Raw genomic sequence first — 23,254 nt, 5'->3', positions numbered from 1 at the left:
CTATTAAATCTTTTCTGAGAAGTGGAAAGAGTCCATCACTTTGTTATCCCACATGCCACAGTTTTCACACACACCAAAGTGTAAATGATTGAAGTCCTACTGTATCTGATGATACAAGTAAATTTCCTTCTAATCATAAACATTTCAGCAAATTTCATGTAGCACTTTACAATGAAATAACATATACTGATTACATACAGAAACAAAGATGTAATACCAATACACAATGATTATTAAGAAACATATTCTTGACACAATTATGTCAATAAAATTAGAAGCCTGTGCTAGTGAGATAAGTACTTTTATTGTAACTACAGTGACATTATTTTTCATGCACATTGTTACTGCAGGGTAACTAGAGAGCTAGTTGATACACAGGCTTTTGTGGTAAGTATCTCGGCAGTTATCACCATTGTAAAAGTTTGCATTTGCTAACATTTACCACATGGTAATATTTGAAATTTCCAGTGGTTTCACTGTACTTAAAGTAGGTAACTGGGATAATGTTTGGCAAACATTGACAATAGGAGACAATTGGCTGCTACTGAATGAAAACCTATAACTGAAATGGACATCACATTAACTCCACCATAGTTACAATGTATCCGTATGTGTTAGCAAACTGGCTTTGTGAATTTTTTTCGAACAGTTGTTTCTCTCTCTGCCTAATACCGATTTACTGAAGTCAGATGAAGCAGGATTAGGCCACATACAAGTAAAATAAGAGCCCAATCCCATGCCCATTGAAACCAATGAAAGTTTTTCCATTGATTTCAACGGGTGTAGGGTGGGACCCTTAATGAGTGGACTTCAGCTATTAATAAGAATAATAAGCAAACCTCAGAAAGTTCAGCAGTTCAGTAAAGATAAGCATCAGAATGTCTGGCTACTTATCCAAACCTTGGAAACTTTTCAAGCATAGGTTTTCTTTTGAGGTTCCCTGTGTTTTTGTGTTGAAAATCCCACGAGAACATATTTTGGCGTTTTTCCTTCTGGCTCCAGCCAAAACCAAGAAGTGTAGAGGGGCAGGAGGGAAATATTGTTGCATTAAATTAACCAAACTTCTTCAAACTTGGCTTTGTTTGAGTTCTGGGCAAATATTCAGGTCAGGGTTTTTTTTAACTCGTTCGTCCATCTCTAGTACTATCAAAACAATTGGCATCATCTTCGTTTATGTACATATTTATGTCTCTGTTTAGGGTATTGCTCATCTACAGTTTCCTGAAGGCTTGAATTTGGACCGACCCCTTCCTTTGGAAATTAGTTCAGCCCACAGTACACAGTAATGCATTTCTGAATAGCTGTAGTTCCTGCACAACAGGAAGTCCTTGGATACAGTCATCACTGATTAGTTGAGCCGGTCAGAAAAATATAGAATTTTCTTTCTGTGGAAAATTTCAGATTTTCAACCAAAACCAAAAAGACTTTCACCTGAAAACCAAAACCTTTTGGGCTTTGAACAAAAAATTGAAATTTTCCACAAAAAAGTAGATACTTTTTGTTGACAATTTTGTTTAGCCAATTTGCTGTCTAAAAAAAAAAAACAGTTTCACCAGAATTTTGTTTTTGTCCAGCCCTATGCATTAGCTCAAGTCTTCCAGCCTTTGTGGTGACTGAGAGGCTAGACTGTGAGCAGATAGTTCTGGTCTCCAAACAAGTGTGATTGTTACAGTTCTTTAGATAGGGGCTGTTCTAATTAACCATGGAACATCAGCAATGAAGAATGCTTCTCTTCTAGCACTGTGATACTGAGATCAACCCTTAACCTAGCAACGCTGTGTATTGCAGAGAACAGCTCTGGAACATGTGTACTGTAGTCTGTATTACAATTAGTAGAAGCTGTATATGCTTGCTTCTTCTCTGGCCAGAATAAACATCATTTTTGTATAAGCAGTAACATAGCTACTTCTGTATCCATAACAGGCCATTCAAATCCTTTTCCTGGATGTCTAATATACAACATGCCCTAAAAAAACAAACAAAACAAAAATACCTTCTGAAGTCATTAATATAATTTCACTGCAGCACATTGCAGGTATGCATTGCCTTCCATCTGCAGGCATTATATTATCATTTTACCTTTATAGATGGCATATCCATTTTGTGACTCAGTATACTAAAGGATATAGATTGCTGCTTATATTTACTGATGGCTGGCAAATTTTGCTTGTATTAACAGGCACAAGGATATGTGTAGGGAGCTGTACTAATGTCAAAGAATTATGTCAAACTGAACCAAGCAGCAGAGAGAAGCATGGCAGTCATTTTGCATTTTCTTTAAATGACGGTGAGAAAGAAAAAATAGTTCCATATACTGCAGCAAGAATGTTCAGTGCCCAAATAAAAATCTGTTCAACCTGTCAGTACCTAAGATTTTATTGTTCAGATATTTTAATGTTTATAAACCTAAGATTGCTTACTGTTTGCAGAGCTAGAGTACAACAGGAATAAAATAAAGTTCAATAAAAGTTCTTCTGAACTACCATGAAAATTGTTGCTTGAGGTTGGAGCAATATTGGGAATGGGCAGAATTCAGTGTTACTTGGTGTTACTAAGGGTAGGTCTACACTACCCGGTAGTTCGGCGGCAAGCAAATCGAACTTCTGGGTTCGACTTATCGCGTCTTGTCTGGACAAGATAAGTCGAACCCGGAAGTGCTCGCCGTCGACTGCGGTACTCCAGCTCGGCGAGAGGAGTACCCTGCCTGCTGCTTCTGAACCGAGGTAAGTTAAAACTAAGGTACTTCGAACTTCAGCTACGTTATTCACGTAGCTGAAGTTGTGTACCTTAGTTCGAATTGGGGGGTTAGTGTAGACCTGCCCTTTTAAGTAATATTACTGGTTTTCTCAAACTGGCAACCAGCAGTGACTCTCTTCTGTCCTTCAGCTGGATGGTTTCTTCAGTTTAACAGCAGGAGAGGTAGTGAGATATTTTCATAATTCAAAGATGGTAAACAAATTAGAAAACCTCAAGGTTTTGGGAGAACAGTGTTGATAGAAATGGCTTTTGACAACTTTCACCTGATCTTCCAGTTTCTTTTCTGCTTCACTCTAATAGCTTTCACCTTTCTCTGATGTGCATGGCTATCGTAGTTGCCCTTCCAGAATTAATGCCCCTTCCTCAGTAAGTCCTTTCCTGCCAGCTTCCACATCTGGTTTTGAAAGAAAATTGTGGGGGTTTGTTTTAGGTTTACTTACACTAGGACAACAAGGAGTCCGGTGGCACCTTAAACCATGAAAGCTTATGCCCAAATAAATGTTAGTCTTTAAGGTGCCACCGGACTCCTTGTTGCTTTTGTGGATACAGGCTAACATGGCTACCCCCTGATACTTTACACTAGGACAATTTCTGCATCCCTCACAAAGCCTGAGCAGAAGTGTTTTGCCCAGAGCAATTTGGGTAAGTTTGTGGCCAGAGTCCACCTCCTAACACAGAAAAGGGATGAAGGTGGGTCACTTGTGCAGACAATATTACAGCCTATGGACAGGAGTGCCAACTTCAGTGCTCACCATCTCAAGACGAAAGGTGCTCAGAGCCACAGGATGCTGTCAGCCCAGTAAAGAGAATCACCACAACATGGTCCGTGCTTGTCTCCTGTGCTGGAGGCACATTAAACTCACCAAACATGCCATGGCTGCAGCTAACTTGTGTATTTTTGGGAGAAGAATACCAGGCAATCTAATCACTTCAAAAGGCAAAGTTTGTGGTGTAAATTTGAAATGGCTTTTCAGACTACTCTGCAGATGTTTGAGTAACACTTTTCAGATCTTTGCTTTCCACACAATATTCTTTGTTTTGGTTTCAAGTACTTGAAGATAATCAAGTTGTGTCACACAGTAGGAATGATGAAAAGCAAAACATGCTTAGGAGATTGCCTCTTGCTAGCGGTTCTGTTTAATAAACCCCAAGCTGCCAATGCACAAAATCATGTGGAAAAAATGCTGCAATTTCTAAGTAATTCCAGATAAAAGGTAACAGTTGCAGAATTTTTCAATGCCCTGACCCTGTTTACAGCACATAATATCGGAACATTATTGTATGAAAGTTATAAGAATGAAGACTGATATTAAATGCTTGTGATGGATTCTCTAAATGAATGCTGGTAGCCAGCTGTCTTCTTCGTGATGGTCTTAGAATTTAATATGAAAGCCACATAGAAACAGTTAATCTAGAGGTGTATTATATTACATGCACATCTTCCTGCTGGTTCACTGCCATACCTAATAGTTTATTTGTTGTTATTTTAATAATGCTGCACACTCACATTAAGCTAAAGGTGTTCTTCTCTTAGGCCAGGTCTACACTAACCCCCTAATTCGAACTAAGGTACGGAACTTCAGCTACGTGAATAACGTAGCTGAAGTTCGAAGTACCTTAGTTCGAACTTACCTTGGTCCACACTCGGCAGGCAGGCTCCCCCGTCGACTCCGCGGTACTCCTCTCGCCGAGCTGGAGTACCGCAGTCGACGGCGAGCACTTCCGGGTTCGACTTATCGTGTCCAGACTAGACGCGATAAGTCGAACCCAGAAGTTCGATTGCCAGCCGCCGAACTAGCGGGTAAGTGTAGCCAAGGCCTTAGCTAAGCATGGAGTAAAGCTTCACCCACGCTAACCTTACCCACATCTTGGGTCTGACTCCAGTGTGCTATGCAGCCTTTATTCTCTAGAAACTCCCTATGTGAGCAAGTGGACAGGGGGTGGGAGTAGTCCTGGGTCTGCCATCCACACTGTGGCTGGGCAGCTGTGAGGGCACCCTTTTAATTCCTCCCCTGCCCAATAGCAAGAGAGAAGGAACTTTAACACTAAGTTCATTCTGCCCTGGAACAGAGCAGTTAGATCATGCCTGTTAGTTTAGAATGGAGCTTAAAGGTTCAATCTAGCCCTTAGCACTTTCGTCCAAGGACTCTGAAACCCTTTATTAAGTTGGGTATACATTTCATCTGCCCTGTTTTACAGCTGAGGATATTGAAATACAGTATGGTTAGGTGTCTTGTCCCAAAGTCACACTGTGTCATTTGTGGGGTTTACAGTTCTTTAGCAGATGGAAAGGACTGTAGAAGTGATAAGAACTAGAAAGTCTGGGTGGGGTTTTCCAAAGCGCTTCCGTTATTTTTCAGCAGAAGTCAATGGGACTTGTACACCTGAATCACTTGGGGGCTTTTGAAAATCTCATCTTGTAATGTTATCAGTGTTATTTGATATTGTATTACTTCAGTGATGTACGGTCAATAAATGCTAATCCCCCCTAGTATTTAAATAGCTATTTTTTAAATGTAGTCTGTAGGAAATATATTATTCATGGAGCTGGCTGATCAGTGTCTTTATGGTTTTGGAAATTAATACTAACTTTAAAATGGTTTCAAATGTAACACAGAGATAGGGGAACTAACCATTTAGGGGAATATTCTGATAGCCCAGTTCACACTGAATAGTATTTTACTCCTTTGGCTCATGTGTTCATAGACACATAGACTATCAGGGCTGGAAAGGACCTCAGGTGGTCATCTAGTCCAACCCCCTGCTCAAAGCAGGACCAATCCCCAACTAAATCATTGTGTTGTGACCAATGGACCACTTGAGGACATAAGAGCTACATTCCTTAGGTCTGGTATATGTATTTTCGTTCACCAAAGAATGTCATGTAAGGTCTCTAACAAAAGTTTGTGTCATACTGGTCCTCTTAATCATTGTAAGATATATGTGCAGGTGATATTTAAGGAGTTCTGTATCTGTACAAAAATTATGCTCTTAAAGCATGTAAGGTTCCACCAGCGAGAAGATACCAACATTTATATCTCTGGCTACATGCAAATTAAGTATTGTAAGCTTTACAATGGAGGCTGAGTCAAATGCCAATAGTGGGATGTGAAAACAATATGAAAACACACAGGAAAAAAGAAGCCACTGAGGTTTTATGTGTTTGGCGGGATATCCTTTTTGCAAACTAAAATAGTGTTGAGGGGACTATTTCTAAAGGGTGCAGATGAACTCCCATTTACTCCTTCAGTCTGTGAGGACAAGCGGTCAGAAGGCTTGATCGTCTGAGAAGCGATCACAACTACAGTGGCTGAAAACACTGGGGAAAGAACTTGGGGGTAGAGTATAATTAGGGCCCTACCAAATTCACGGTCCATTTTGGTCAATTTGATGGTCACAGGATTTTTAAGATAGTAAATTTCATTATTTCAGCTATTTAAATCTGAAATTTCTTGGTATTGTAATTGCAGGGATCCTGACCCAAAAAGGAGTTGGGGAGGGGAGGGTGACAAGGTTATTGTAGGGAGGGGTTGCAATACTGCTACCCTTACTTCTGCGCTGCTGCTAGCTGGGCAGCTGGAGAGTGGTGGCTGCTGGCTGGGAGCCCGTCTCTGAAGCCAGAGCCGCTGCCAGCAGCAACCCAGAAGTAAGGATGGTAAGGATGGTATGGTATGGTATGGTATGGTATTGCCACCTTTACTTCTGCGCTACTGCCTACAGAGCTGGGCCCTCAGTCAGCAGCCGCTACTCTCCAGTCGTCCAGCTCTGAAGGCATCAGCGCAGAAGTAGGGGTGGCATGGTATGGTATTGCCACCCTTACTTCTGTGCTGCTGCTGGCAGAGAACTGCCTTCAGAGCTGGGCACCTGGCCAACAGCCACTGCTTTCCGGTCACTCAGTTCTGAAGGCAGTGCAGAAGTAAGGGTGGCAATACCACGACTCCCCTAAAATAACCTTGCGACACCACAGCAACTCCCTTTTGGATCAGGACCCTCAATTTGAGAAATGGTGGTCTCCCCTGTGCAATCTGTATAGTATCAGGTAAAAACACAAAAGAGACCAGATTGCACGGGGGAGACCAGATTTCATGGTCCATGATACATTTTTCATGGCCATGAATTTGGTAGGGCCCTAGCTATCGTATAGGAGATAGGGGAATGCCTTGTTAATTAAGAAAGTGTGCTATAATTTCATTTTAACCAATTGTTTCCAATGGTCTCACTCTTTTTCACTGGGCTCTCGGTTCTTTGATAATAAACTTATTCTTGTTTGCACTATAACTACATCTAAGTGCTGTATGCTGAGTAAAATGATGATCCTGAGCTAACTCTTACAAGCTGGTGTGTGTACTATTCTTTTGGGGATAGTGGATCTAAGAGGTCTGAGAGTGTTCCCTGGAACAGGTCTGAGCACCCCAGAGGGACACTTGGAGGACTTTGGGGGTTGGTGTGTGCCTTTCACTGTACAGAGAGAGGTCTGCCAAGACCTAGAAGGCAGAGCTTGTATTGCCAGGGAGCTGATCCACACAGGCACACACAAGACTTCCTCACACTAAGGGAAGTGGTGTTGAGGTGTTGCACAACCCTGCAAAGTAGTACTGAATTACTGAATCTGTAGTACTGAATATGAGACCCCGATCTGCCACATCTGCTCACTTCAGTTTTATAGTTAAGCTTTCCCCTCCTTTAGCTACTAAACAAACAGAGCCATGGAAAAGTCAGCTCACGATGCTGAGGTCTAAATCTTGCTGAGTAGGATGTTTATAAAATATCAGCATAGGAGTATAAGCTTGTAAATAACCCTCATACCCGGCTCCTCCAAGGAAAAGCAAACCACAGACAGCTCCTATTGCTCAGTGATTTGTCGTTCAGTTGTAGTAGATGTATGATTTTATTGGGACTAAGTGGGTTTATGGTGTGGTTTGTTAATAAAATGATCTGGCCAGCAGTGTCTTTACTGATTGAGGAAAACAGCGTTCACGGTTTTTTTTTAACTGACATAAGCCGTCTGTGAGCGTGATGCTGCTGCTGCACTGATTCTGGGTGGCAGTTGAAAGCAAGCTCATAGATATCATGCACTGGATTAATTTTTTCTATCAACACAACCTCAGGGAAATGTATTTTGTTCTGCAAACAATTAAGCACAACTAGCAAAATAAGTCATCAGCGTCCAGCCTAGTGAATGTAGACAGTACTAATTCCAGGCGTTTGGTTGTTGATAGGAAACAAAGAAATGAACGTGCGCAAAGCCAGCACTTAGACTAAATTGCCCCAAAGCTCAGATATCCCTTGGTGAAGTAATATGCTAAAGAAAAATCAGCTAATTGATACTGTGATTGAACAACAGCACAAGGCATTGACATTTCTGTTTCTCCGGCATTAGGTATACTTTAAATTTTGTAGGATGTTTTAGTCTTTCCTCAGATTTTTTCAGTGTTGGTACCAGGGTATGAGAGAGACAAGGTAGGTGAGGTAATATCTTTTATTGGACCATCTTCTGTTGATGGAAGGTACAAGCTTTCAAGCTACACAGAGCTCTCCTTCAGGCCTGGGGAAGGAAGCAGAGAGTCTGAGCTAAATACAAGTTGGGACAAATTGTTGAGTAAAAGGGGTAACGCTTGTTGGAGGTGATCACTTGAAATGAAGTGGGGGTGAAATTGTTATGCTTGATGTAAGCAATTAAGGATAGCAGGCAGTGTGGTGTGTTACAAATTATTGTAATGAGCCATAAAGCCAATGTCCATGTTAAGCCCATAGTTTTTGCTGTCTAGCAGAATAATGAATTTAAGTTCCCAGGCTCACTTTTTGAAGGGGTTTAGCAGGTTTCTTTTTAGGACATGTATTGAAAGATCAGGTCTTGTGAGAGCACTCTGTGAAAGTGTTCACCCATGGATGATACAGCATTTTTGTCTTTTATCATTTTTCTGTGGCAGAGCAAGGAATTGAGCCCAGGTGTCTGGCTAGTTCATTAACCATTGGATCATCTGTCCCTTCTACAAATTTTGGAACTATTTCAAACCATGAAGGGGTAAAATTTTCAGTGCAGTGCCTGGGGATTAGCAGCACCACATCCATTAACATTAATATAAAGCTAAGTGTGTAGCAAAATTGTGTCATGCTAAAATATACACCCAACTCTAGGTATACTGAGTAGTACCTTATTCTGCAAACAATCACAATCCTTACAGTTCACTGAGTCACAATGAATTGTACCTCACTCTGCAATTAGTCTCATTGAAATTACTGGGAAAATTTGCAGCTTAAGGTATTAGTCAGCATGAGTAAGAGAAGGGGATAAAATTGGGCCCTGTATGAACAATGCCACCATGTGAATCCATACCTTCTTTTCCCCTTGCTCTCTCCCTTCACTCATCTTTCTGTCCCTTTCCCCCTCTCCTCTCTGTCTCTCTCTCCTCCTTTTCCCAGTTTAGATCATTTGTAATGAGTTTTGGTCAGCGACAGAACTTATGCCCTAGTGAAGATATGTTGAAACACTCTGGAGTTCTTCATCTTACCTCTGAAACAACAAATGGATTGAGCCAAAACGCAAGACATTTGTGAGGTTTCTGTAACCTTCAGTGTGTACATCACCGCAGAAGCCAATCCCAGCATGAAGATCTCGATCTTTTATTGTTACCTTTGGTGATATGACTGTTTGCTTTGACTATTTCAGGCTGTATCTAAAAGGACACACAGGAACAGCAGGAAAGCAGAGTAGCCTGATCTTACATGGCGCTGATTTCAGTACTAAAGATGCCGATAATGACAACTGCATGTGCAAATGTGCCCTCATGCTAACCGGAGGTAAGTATAGTCCCATGAAGGCATTCTATAACTTTTAATCCGCTGTGTATTTCTAAACGGACCATGATGAAGCAACTTTGGGGAGAGGGAAAGATGATGTGCAGTGCTGTGTGAAACTCTTTGTGTGGTTGTTATTATGGGCATTGTGGTTGTGCCCTCAGGTCCCTGTCAGGTGCTGTAGAAACACAGAGCTACACTCTGGCACCCAAAAGTTTACAATCTAATTTGAAACAAGCTGCAACAAGTGGTGGCAAACAATAGAGGGGAAAGGGGGAAGGAAAATGAGAGAAAGGGTGAAGGAGGTGAGAGTTTCTGGAAGGAAGAGGAGGAGAAGGAAGAGGTTAAGGGTGTGGGGAAGGAGGGAGATCAGAAATGGGAGGGAGAGAGGCCTTTTTAGAGATGAGAAAATGAGAGACAGAACAATTCAGGCAAGAGAGGGGATGGAGGGAAACAGAAGAAAAGAAAATGCTGGAGAAAAAGCCTATCAAGATATTAAGGCCTGGTTTACACCCAAGTTTTGTACTGGTATAACTGTTTCAGTTTAGCAATGTGATTTTAATAGTGATACTGAACTTAAATAGTGATACTGATACAACCCCTAGTAGGAACACAATCATAGTGGTATAGAGGTGACAAACTGCTGTTGCTTATTCCCCTTCCCGTACAGGAATATTTATACTGGTATACAGAATTTGGGGCAATGCAGACTGAAGCAGGAGGAATGCTCTCCTTTCCCAAGCAGCTGCCTTTGGGGAGCTAGTTATTTTGGCTTGTATGGCAGGTCAGTGTTCCCTGCTAAGCGTAGGCGATGTCTATCCTGGCACGTTTGTCTGTAAAACTTTTGTTGGTCAGGGGTGTGAAAAACACACCCGACGGCCGTACGTTTCACTGCCAAAAGTGCCAGTGTGGACAGTGCTATGTTGGCAGGAGATGCTCTCCCACCAACATACATGCGGCCGCTCGTTGGGGATGGTTTAATTATGCCGACGACAGTTCTCTCCCCTCGGCATAGAGCGGCTAGATGGGAGGCCCTATGGTGGTGGAACTGCAGCAGTACAGCTGTGCTGCTGTAAGGTCTGTAGTGTAGACATAGCCTTAGTCTGCTGTAGAGCTCTCATTCCACAGGGCTCTGAAAGACACAGGTATATTCTGCTGCATCGGGTCTGTAAATTAACTGAAAAATCTCTCTATTGTCTAAGGGTATGTCTACACTACAAAATTAAGTTGACCTAAGTTATGCTGACATACAGCCACCGCAGTAATTAAATTAAAGATACTTCTGAATGTCCACATTACGCTCCTTGTGTCAGCAGTGTGCGTCCTTACCAAGAGCGACTTAACTGTCAGTGTGGCGCATCGTGGGATGGCTTCTGAAAGGCAGCAGTAATAGTTATATTGGTTGGAGCTAGATTTTAGTGTGGACACTTACAGAATTAGGTCGATATATGCTGCCTTACATCGACCTACCTCTGTTGTGAAGTCCAGGGCTAAATATACTGGAGAGGCAAATGAAAGGAGGGAGTGGGAAAGAGGTGAACTGCCAAGCTCAGAGTAAAGTTAAAAAAGGAAAAAAGCAAAGAAATGCAATTAGTCTTCAGGGATAATTTAATCAGTTTTACAAGTAAGATTGTTTGAGTAATTTATTGTTTTATAAAAGAGTCAAGACCTCAAAATCACTAATTGTTTTTCCCTTAGTCTCTAAATATTTCACCCTATTAAATTTCTCCTTACACATTCTACTGCATTTTCCCAGTGATGTTGATTTTCTCACTCACTGAGAAATATCAATTAAATCTTTCAAAACAGGAACGTTCAATAGATTGATTCCAATTTTATGTCACAACAAAAGTGCAGAGTAAGAAAAGTGACTGTGATGACAGTTTGTTAAAAAAGCTCTCTGTCAAAAACTGGGGATTGAATATTGTCAAGCCCTCTGTTGTTTTTGGCAGCCCCACAGACAGCACTTTAATTATGAATTATATGAAATCTACAATCAGGTTTCTGACTATCTTGAGAGCTTTGGGGATCCTGTAACCTCTGTGAGATGTACCCAATATATTTGTGTCAGGAATAAAGACTGAAATAAACTGCAGACAAAGTTTGTGAGATGGTTATAGTTAGGGCTGAAAATAAAGATTTAAAGAACGCCCACGTGGCTCTCTCAGTGATCTCATTAGCTTCCACTTCCCATCTGGTCCACATCAAAAGTGTTATTCCAAAAAAGATTAAATACTGTGCAGCAGCCTCATCAGAAGAATTAATTCAGATGTCACATGCTCTTAGGGGCTATGCTATGTTTTTTGACCCTACTTCAGGTTGATCTTGGGGAGGTAGTGTTCAGAGGCACAAATTGGAGTTAGGTACCCAACTCCCATTAATTTAAATAGACAGGTGGGGCCAGTTCCATAGAGAGATTTATTTAAGAGCCTAAGTCCAAAATTTAGATCCTCATACCCTCACTCAGATGCCCCCTAACCCTGTAGGCGCCTAAATCCCTTAGACTCCTAAGTTTCCACTGATAAAGTCTCATAGGCACTTAAATGTCTGCCTGTCATACCTGCAAGTACATATATTCAGAAGCTACCTTAGAGCACATATGCTGGGTCAGGTCCCCGCACACAACACTGCTGGAAGAGGTGCTATTGCCCCCTTATGCTCTATAGCCCAGTGGTTAGCGTGCTCACTCAGGATGTGGGAACTTTCAGTTCAAATCCCCATTCTACCTGGAGCAAGAACTTGAACCCAGGGTCTCCCACCTCTCAAGTGAATGCCCTAGCCACTGAGCTGTGTGGCATTCTGAGGGTGGCACTCGCAATGTCTTTTATATGTGTGAGAAAGGACTGAGCTGGCTTTGTCGCCTAACTCCAGTAGCGGGTTTATGGCTCTGAATGGAGACAGGCACCTAAACTTAGGCCACACCCCTCTCCTTAGCACTCCTACTGGCTAGCTTAGGCAGCTCTCCATTCAGCATGTTGGCTTTTGTGAATCCCATTCGTAGGCTCCTCACTCTTCCCGTGCATTTTACAGAAAGCCTGTGCACCTAACCCAGGGCTGTCAATGCTAGTAGGTGGCAGGGTGCCTAAAGTTAGGGGTCCCCAGTGCTCAGCCTAAATCCCCTTCGTGGTTTTCTACCCCATGGATGCCTAATTACCCTTTGTCCCTTTGAAAATCTCCCTGAGTTTTTTTGGAAGGTATAAAAAATGCAAGTGTTTCACACTTATTGAAGGTTACACATCTAAAACAATATTATTTGTTTCTAAAACATTTATAAAGCACTTATTGCCATAGTATGTAGGTTGATGTTTCTACTACAGGTCATTCTTTCTTATTCTCAAAGCCTTGTAACACAATTTCTTTACTATATAACATGTTACTACAACAAGGTAACCTAATATTATAGAGGCTTTTGTTGCAAAGCGTACCATTGTTGTGATAATTGTAATCACTTCTTCCATGTTCACATTATACCAACAGTTGGGGAAGAGAGCTTTCCAAAGTCTGATACAATTTCTCAGAACAATCAGCTGAAGGAAGGATAAAGACCAAACATACTTTTTAGCATTATTCTAGAAGAAGGCATAGGTGATTTATGTACACTGCACTTTGCATGGCAAGATTCCTTAACAAATAACAATACATTGGCCTAGTGCTAATAGGAAACAGACACCTTCAAGGCTAGGTAGTAGAGGATAGGTAACTTTCAAGGAAAATACAGATGTCACAATTCCAAAGAGTGCATAAAGTTTGAGCCAACTCAGGAAGAGCATTAGAGGTTGCTGGAGGTAATAGGCCAGATCCTCAGCTGGTGCAATTCAGTGTAGCTTCCTTGGTCTGGCCTCCTGACTTTCAGAGGATACATAACATTCTCAACCACCATCACACACCCAGAAAAAATGGACTCTACAACTCCGTGATTCCCCAACCTTTTCATTCCATGGACTGCTTTGTAAGAGGGAGATCTCTCACTGACAGTCCTGCATCCAATGTCCTAGTTCTCCACTGCCTCTTTCTGAAAATGGTCAGTTTTGTGAATTTCCAGGAAGAGATCTGCAAATGAGATCCCACCAAAGCTTGCAATAAAGCTCCTGGTTTTATTGTGACAACACTACATGAGCTATGTAGTCAAATAAGGCTGCAGGTCTTTTCTATCCCCTTGTTTGGAATGACAACATTCAAAATGGCAATGTCTACCAGTTTAGAGAAGAATGACCATAAAGCCCTTGCAATCCTGCCTTTGAACCCTTGTATCCAAATATCTGTGTTTAAAAGGTTTAAAATTTCTGGGTGAATTTGTTTAATTCATCTCTCTTTCTCACATAGATCTATATGAAGTGGACCCTCATGAAGCATTGTATATAGCAATTATCAATGTATTTATCATTCAGAAACAAAATGATTGGCATATGATGACATTTTTCTTTAAAAAGGGGAATATGAAAAATATTATTAACAAAAGCCAGTTGTGTGTTACAGTGCTTTGATATATAGAAGGATGGACAATAGCACATAAAGTGTTTGAATAACAACCAAATGGTGACTGACTTAAAAATCTTCTAATACATTTAATAGAAAAGTCAGAGCACGTCTGTCCTTGAACATGCTCTTTGTTAATTTTACATTGTGGCCCATTAACATTATGCAAAAGGACCTTGCAATCCAGATAATGTGAAAAGCTCACGGGAAGCATGTGCCCTTTGATTTTATTTCCTACCAATGAATTTCTTCTCTACAGTCACAGAGATGTTCACACTTTCTCTGCTTTCATCCATATCCTACATTATAGTCTTGCTGATACGGTGCTTTACTGAAATCATAACAACTGTCCTGCTCCTCTAAGGTCCAATATAGCAGAAAGGTCTGAATCTGGTATAAGAGTAAGTTTATTGTCTGTCTTTCAAATGGTAAGCAAAATATGGTTCAGTGTTTTAGGTTAGGTCAGGGGTCAGCAACCTTTCAGAAGTGGTGTGCCGAGTCTTCATTTATTCACTCTAATTTAAGGTTTCGCGTGCCAGTAATACATTTTAACATTTTTAGAAGGTCTCCTTCTATAAGTCTATAATATATAACTAAACTAGTGTTGTATGTAAACTAAATAAGGTTTTTAAAATGTTTAAGAAGCTTCATTTAAAATTAAATTAAAATGCAGAGCCCCTGGACTGGTGGCCAGGACACGGGCAGTGGGAGTGCCACTGAAAATCAGCTCATGTGTCGCCTTTGGCACACGTGCCATAGGTTGCCTACCCCTGGGCTAGGGTTTCACTCTCCTGTAGTTGCTCTGCTGCTGAGCTCAAATTCTATGGGCACAAACACAACATACAAGGGACCAGAAAGAGACATTGGGTTTTCAAAGGAACTGTTCATCCAACAAGGCCCCCCACGTACTCTACCCAAATAAGCCACATTTTGAGCCTGACAGATCAGACTTGAACACTGCATGTTGTGTTTGATGGACATGAGCTTGCATTCACAGGGTTCAGGAAGCAGAAGAGGGATAAAAAGTGTCTAGTCACCAAGTGCCCACATTTCAGAAAGCCATTCCCTGAGTCTGTGAAGAATAAAGCAGCCAAGAGAAGCCCACACTCTGGAACTTAATGGCCATGATAAACACCCAATATACTACAGAATTACAGTATATCTGGTGAATCGATGGGCAGTAGCTAATGGACAAGAGGTTTGGGTCATAGTTTCAAACAAGCCACAACACTCTTATACATTTACCCATTTGTACATGGAAAGCCTGCATTTGTGCATACAAACCAGGTAATTAGAAAGGCCATTTCCACAGCAGCTACATGCAAATGCCACCACCATCACCCCTTTGGGGTTTTTTTGTTTTGTTTTGTTTGCTTTCATGACTGCAGATTTTAAACATACAAAATGTGAGAGTGTGATTTCAGAGAAATGTGACCAATAAGAGAGTCATCCCAGTGTTCACACAAGCAGCTGGTACATTTTTAGGCTGTTTTTACAAGAATGTTTAGTGATGATCTCTCACACACCCTCAGAACACAGGTAAGGCAATAGAACAGTAGAATTCTCCAATACAAGGGTGAATGAAAATTAATGAAAATTAGTTGGTTTCAAATTTCGCAGCTTTTCACTAGAAGTAACAGCATCATTTAAAAAACACAGAACACCACAGTGGGGATCAATGTTTATTTCTTTAGATGGTTTTAAAACAATGTAGTACACCTCTACCCCGATATAATGTGACCCGATATAACACAAATTCGGATATAACACGGTAAAGCAGCGCTCCGGGGGGGTGGGGCTGTGCGCTCCAGTGGATCAAAGCAAGTTCAATATAATGTGGTTTCACCCATAATTTGGTAAGATTTTTTGGCTCCCTAGGACAGCGTTATATTGGAGTAGAGGTGTAATACATTATCTAAATCATATTTAGTTTAGACAGTATACTATCTGACATAAGGTTGCTTGACATTTCCCATACAAATGAAATTATTAGAGATGGTTTAACCTAAAAAAATTAGGAAGCTCTTTTCAGTTGACATAAGCAACTACAAGTCTTGATACTTACAGAAACATGTACAAACTATCTATAATTTTGAACACAACCTTTCTTAACCTCCTCAGAGCCTCTTCCCTTCTAGTGCACTAGAGGCTTGCTTTTCCTACCTTTTTGCCTACTTCTCCTCTTCATGACTTACGCCAATGGCTGACCTGAAGAACCCAGGCATCACTGTAGACAGTACAGTGAAAATCCCTGCTCAGTGTGCAGCAGCCATAAAAAAAAATCAAACAAAATGTTAGAATCCATGAGATACTGAAAAACATGCACATATCATAATGCCATAATATACACCAATACTATGCCCTCACCAGGAATATGGAACCCCCTATCTCAAAAAGAATATAGCAGGAGAGGGACAGTTCACAGATGGATGATGAAAATGAATAGGAGCACGAAAAAGGCGAGAGCCGGAAATTATTGGGACTGTTGACCTATGGCAGGAGATTACTAAGATGAATAATATAAAGAAGGTAGATCGGGCACTACTGTTCACCCATCTCATAACACAAGAACAAAGGGACAGTCAATGAAATTGAAAGGTAGCCAATTTAAAAGTGATAAAAGGAAATTATATTCCTACACAAGTAGTCTGTGAAACTCATTGCCACATGATATATATATATATATTCCTGGAATTCAAAGAAAGATTCGATATTTAAATAGATAACGAGAATATCCAGCGTTGTTGTAGTATATTAAAAATAAACAAGATCTTTCAAGCTTCAGGCATAAGCCAACCTCTAACAATTGGGGGTTAAGAGGAGGATTGACCTGGGTCTGTCTATCCCATACCTGCAGGGTTTCTTCCTCTGAAATGTCTGGTATTGGTGTAGACAGGCTATTAGATGAGATGGACCATTGGTCTGACCCAGCATGGCAATTCCTATGTCTTCTTTTGCAGCTATCTGGGAAGCCTGCACTTCACTCTTCCTTCCCTTCTTCCCTCACATTTCTTCAAAAAAGCCACTCTCACCATTCCACCCTCTACCCCAACACACAACCATGCTGAAAATCTGGTTGGTGGCCCAGCATTACCTCTGCTGAATTCAAAGTAGAGAACTCTGATGTTAGAGGCTTTTGGGACACTTGCGAGGGCTTGTAAAGGGATAAGGGAAGAGGCTTCTCAAAAATTGTGGACAGGAATGGGGAGAAATTAAAAAAAGAAAAAGAGGGGAAATAAAAACACGTTAGTGTACTAATGAGAAACCTCTCTAAAAAGCCCACATATAATCATACTTGGAAGCATGTGGTATGATAAGGAGTACTACTAAAAACATTAAAGGGGGAATTAGTCTTAAGAAAAGAAAACTTTGATGGAATGTTTCACAACTCCCCCCATAACACCTCCCAGTACTTTTTTTAATAGTACCATTTCAGAATTTTATTTTCTTTGGGCAGCATTTGTGTGACACCACTGAATGCAAAACCCCAGATCAAGTCCTACCTTCCTACTGTTCTTGTGCCTGTAAAATGAAATGGTAACTAATGCAGCTTGCCATGTCTGTATTGTGATACCATAAACAGAATCCAGCTGCATCTGTGTTCCAACCTTGAAACATGAGTGTTAGGTTTTCTCTGTTCAGCTTTGTCTTAAGTTTCTACAAGATCATGCTGTAGTTACAGTACCTCAGTTGTACAGCTTTCTCCTTCTTTGATTATTAGCCCCGTAGGTATAACTTTGTAATCAAAGAGAGGTCAAATGTATCAAAATAAAAATTTGCCAGAATTTATCTGGCATAAATCCTCCCCCCAAGATTTGATTATGAAGTGTTACTTGTGAAAAAAAAAAACCCACTGAGTAATATCCAAAATCTAAGAAATTACTTTACAAGACTAAAAACATAAATAACATAGGTCTGAATGCAAAGAGTAGAGTAAACACTGGATGTGTATACTACTCACTATCACTATTGTATCCAGTGGTTTAAAGCCCCCAAAACAATGGATCATTATAATCAGATACAACTCTAACAGCAGAATCTGCTGACACTGGAGGAAGTATGCACTGCAAAAAAAGATCTTGGTTTTTGAATTCCAGCTCAAGAGTGGGACTCGCATTGGACTGGGAACAATAAACACTAAACATTAAAAAGCTCCATCTTTATTTGCAAGACGTGGAATTGTTCCATGGAGTCAAAGAAACCTCACGTCACAGAACTAAATATGTGCACTGCTTGATCATTATCTGGTCCTGGTAGAATTCTGCTGGTGCTGCTTGCAACAGGTTCACAGATGTTTCTGAGGAGTCAGTGACTTCTACATAGAAAGGGGACAAGGTGATTACCCAATTGAAAAAGGAAAAGATCCAGGTTTTATTTTTATCAGGCTAGCAGTGGAACTTTATGAGCTAATTTGACTTGGAACAAATGCTGCCTTTCCCCCCCAGGTGGATGAAAGGCACTTACACCCCAGGGATGCTGCTGAACCTTTGTTCTAACTTTGCAACACCCACTCCACAAACAGAGAATCCAGCCGCCAAGGCTTTGACAGCCATGGAGAGGGGGCCTCGGCACTCTGCAGCCTGAAGGGGAGGATTCATTCCTTCTCCTCCCTCCATTTTAGCTGAGCATCTTTACAGAATGCCTAGGTAAATGGCCAGTAGGTAAAATCCTGACCCTGGCTAAGTCAATGCCAAAACTTTCACTGTCTTCAGTGGAGCCAGGATTTTCAGTGTTGCCAATTCTTGTGATATTTGGTGTTTTTCTTAAGGCCTAGCCCATCTACTTATGAGAATATCTGGTTTTTTTTTTTTTAAGTTGTAGTAAGTTTTTAGCACTATGGTTGTGGTGAAAAGTTTGGAAAATGAGAATCCTTAAGGTTAAGAAAACAGAAGAAAAATAAAAAGTGTCCCAAATTTATATTTTTTAAACTCTCGTGATTTTTAAGCCAATCTCATTATTTTGGGATGTCTGACACATGATTTTTGAACAACCTCAGGTTGGCAATACTGTAATTCACAAAAAACACAACTTCAGAACCATCTCCCTGTGCATATAAACTAGTATGAGTGACCAGGGATTTCCAACCAGTGTTAGCCTTCTAATCCCTTGCTTGTCCATTCAATTGTTTGTAACCACCACCTGTTGCATCTTCTTTTAAATTAGACTGTAAGTTCTTTGGGAGAGAGACTGTCTCTTACTCTGTTTCTACAGCACCCAGGACAATGGGCTTTTGAGTATTACCATGCTATAAATAAATAATAACAACATAGTCCAATTGATAGGATGTATGCAGGCTCTAGTATTTGATTTCTTACGGTAAGAGTATATTGCCTAAATTGGGTTGATTATACTGAATTGGGTTTTTCCAGACCCAGTAATCTGCTTGTTTTGACAAACTGATGAACAAGAAGTTATATTTTTGCGATATTTAAATGGAAAAAAGATCCACTAATCCTTGCTCCTCTTTCTTTTGAGCATTTAGTTGTAAATCTTCCATTCCACATTTTGAAAGTAAAATTTTACTTTCTATTTATTCAAGCCTTCATACTATCTACCTGATAAGAATTACACTTATCCAATCAGAGAACAGAAATTAATCATATGACTCATTTGACCAATTAAAACTAAGCAACACAGCTTGACATGCATACCATAGATTTAACAAATTAATGACAGGTTTTGCTGAATACTTTCAAATGAATAAATTTGAGAAAAAAATCACAAGAAGTGAAATTATACATTATGAAGTATTCATTTGACTACTGTACTTACATCAGTTGTGAGAGGTGGATTAACATACAATCCAATTTATTTTATCCATAGTTATTTTGTTCCATCACATCAGCCATATTATGCCATCTGTCGTACTATGCATACTCAGTACACAACTCAATGTGCATTCTCTTGAACACAAAATAACTCAACACAGCGATAAAACAAAACCTTTGCCCTACTAACAACGTTTACAGGAGCCACAAATTGCCAATCAGTTAAAGCTGTAAAACAAAATGGAAATGCTTTGTTAACTGTCAGTTTAATTGTTTTTAATTGTTTCAGGCTGGTGGTTTGATGCCTGCGGCCCTTCCAATCTGAATGGAATGTTCTATACTGCTGGACAAAACCATGGAAAACTAAATGGGATAAAGTGGCACTACTTCAAAGGCCCCAGCTATTCCTTACGTTCAACAACTATGATGATTCGGCCCTTAGACTTTTAAATGCACTCAGCAGCGGACACAAGAACAAAACACAATATCACTCTTATCTGAAGAACTTCTTGTGTAACCTTCAGAATTAAAAGGCTGGAGGCTTCATGAAAGCAACAAGTAGGAGCTACACAAAATTGCTCCACTATCACTTCATAGCCTGCAAAAACTCTACACAAGTCAGCCCATATGCTGATGACATTGGGACGGCTTGGCCTATGAGAAAGTGGCTGTAACAATTTTCCAGTGGAGGAGAACAAGTGAACTTTGTGTTCCTGTTACCGTGACTGAATCTAGTGTCTGTCAGCAGATGTCTTTTCCTTTGTGTAAAAGATGCAAAAATATACTGGATAATACTGAAGAACAGAAGCAAATCTACCATAATCTATTGAGAAGAATAGTTTTCAGCAGTGAAATGGCATCACATCTATGCAAAAGTATTACAGATAAGCTTTTATTAATGTACATCTTTAACTATCCAAAATGACCACTCCAATCATTGTCTTTCTTAAGTGAACTGAAGTTAGATGGATGGAGTTCTCTTAAACCCAGAATCAAATAGTGTACGCTATTTCATTCAGCCCTTTTCAAATGTAAAACATGTTCCTGATAAACATACTGAGTCACAGTGCATGAAGAATGATAAGGATAATATGCAGAAAATCGTCAATTGCTCAGCACTGTTAGGACAAAGTAAGTGTAGGTAATCCAGATAATTGGCATAATCCTTGAGCTAGGATTTATAGCGTGATAACAAAAGTAACCATGTTTTTCCCCCTGCAGCTTTTGCCTGCATTAAGAACAGTCTGAATGTCACATTGAAAAATTGGAAGAAAGTTTAAAGAATGTGAACTAGATCATGAAGAAATATGTTATTTTGCATATACGATTTCCTTACAAAGTACACAGGAAAGCAGACTGTTAGGGTGTATAAAAATGGCATAAACATGTAGTTTACCTGGATGGATTCATTTTAAAATATCTTTGCATGTGCACACTTTAGCATTAATTATTTTAAATTGTTACTAGATCTTCATTTCTTCACTATATTATTTCACCTATTTTGTGAATAACTGAAGCAAGCCAGCTTTGCACTCTGCTTCAGCTATTACTATAAAAAGTATTCATCACAACATTATAGAAAATAAAGGAATAATTATAATTATGAATTGTAAATAGCATGTTTATATCTCTACAGTAAGAATAATGACTATTCAATGCCCATGAATGCAAAAATACAAGAGGATATAATATTAAACTAACTCTAGAAAGGTGCTACACATGTTACTTCCCATAAAAGTGTGTCATATTAAGTAATTTCTGTTATACTAAAAATGTGCCTTTGGTGCAGGGTGAGCTGCACATTTCAAATATTGGAATATTAAGGCGCCTATAAGAAAAAAGAAAGTTTGTAGCAAAGAGGTTGGGTTGCATCCCACCTTAAAGCTATTATACTTTCCATTTAAAAACCTCTGTTGACATAATCTGATGGGGAAATCAATTTTGGAAATTAGTCTCTACATTCAATTCCTGCTTTGAGAAAAATAAAGAGGCTGATCCTACTCCAATTGAAATCAAATGTAAAATGTCCATTGATTGAAATGGGAATAAGATCAGACCCATTAAACATATGTGACTGGGGTTGTTTGTTTTTGTTTTATTAAAAAAAAAAGCTATTGTTGAAATCAGACAAAACAACAATGTAGTTGTTGTGGAGTTTCGTTTTGTTTTTTATAGATTTTTTTAAGGCAACATGAAAGAACAAGGAGCACCACAGGATTCTTTTGTAATTTTGATAGCTCAAAGTTTTCCAAGTAGGAAGGGCTTTGTTTTTATGCATCTGTATGATTTTTTTTAATAATCCTGTCCAAGGGGTTAATTTGTTGTGTTCTGTGGTTTAAATTACACAACAATTTTTTGCTCAGCAGTTTTTCATAGTGCTGCTTTGTCTCTGTTTCCAGCAGTCTTCACAATGTGTGCAGTCGTCATTTGGGTGCAAAAACTGAGGTCTGCCTTCCTCTGTGTTCTCACAACTTTTTTTCCCCAGGTCTCTGAGTTAGGAATCCCATTTTGTAGATACTGTTGCAAAAGACAAAACATGTAAAAACAAAAAAAAAACAAAAGCATGATATATACTGTTTATTTATCAGGGTTTGAAAAAAAAATGGGGACATGGGTTCCTATCCTTTATAATAAAACATTTTAAAAATATTTGCTGACTCTGTCCTTTGCTTTGTTTTGAGCATGCATTTTTGTGGCAGAATGATATGTCTTTTAACATAGTGACATCTCTCCCTCTGAATAATGTTCAAATGTTCAGACTGTTCTTATGCAGGAACCCTCACTAGTTTTTGTGAACAAATGAATATCTTCTTACCTTCAAAATATGTATCTGGGTTTTATTTTACTCATTTTTCTTGGTTAAAATAATCAGGTTATATTTCACATTCTTAGTCTCACAAATACAACTTGCTTTCAAATTTTTTTTAATCTCTCACATTGCATCGGCCAACATACAAATTAAAGTGCACTGGTTGTTTCTCTTGCCCTTATGACTTTTTGTTCTTTAATCACCCATTGGTTCATGGTGTCCGGCAGTGGCAAATCTCAACTGATTTTTGTTCTTTACCCTCGAAATTCCTCTTGTTCCATTTGTATGCCTCTCAACAATTGAGGGACCAGTTTCAACCTCTCTTTGTAATCCATTTATCCTCATTTTCCCAGGAACTTCATCTTAATTAGACTTGTTCATTGTACACATTCAAATCAACCAAGCTTTCTAAATCAATACAAAACCCAGGGTGTAATAAATCCATAAGACCACATTTTACCGTTCAAACTAAAAATGCTGCAGTATGCAAATGAAGAGGCACAATGAATGGAAAAGGCTTTTATTTGGCTTTGATTTGTATCAAAAGAGCAACTACCTTGAAAATGAGTAAGAAGACTGCTTTTTAAAAACCTATCAGTGATAATAGCAATATCACTACTCGTCTCGATTTCATCTTTTTTACTAT

General features: G+C 39.7%; 1 protein-coding gene across 1 annotated transcript in view; it reads left to right on the top strand.

Moving 5' to 3' along the window:
* ANGPT1 (angiopoietin 1) overlaps positions 1-22,446 on the top strand; it is a 196,279-nt gene extending 173,833 nt beyond the window's left edge. The window contains 2 exon segments of the mRNA XM_005287247.5: positions 9,428-9,558; positions 20,089-22,446. Coding sequence (XP_005287304.2) covers positions 9,428-9,558; positions 20,089-20,249 — 292 coding nt within the window. The 3' untranslated portion in view covers positions 20,250-22,446.
* Positions 22,447-23,254: the final 808 nt, after the last annotated feature.

Source organism: Chrysemys picta, chromosome 2, assembly GCF_011386835.1.
Source record: "Chrysemys picta bellii isolate R12L10 chromosome 2, ASM1138683v2, whole genome shotgun sequence".
Classification (NCBI taxonomy): Eukaryota; Metazoa; Chordata; order Testudines; family Emydidae; genus Chrysemys; species Chrysemys picta.
The sequence above is the reverse complement of the archived record's forward strand: the minus strand, read 5'-3'. Positions and strand labels throughout refer to the sequence as shown.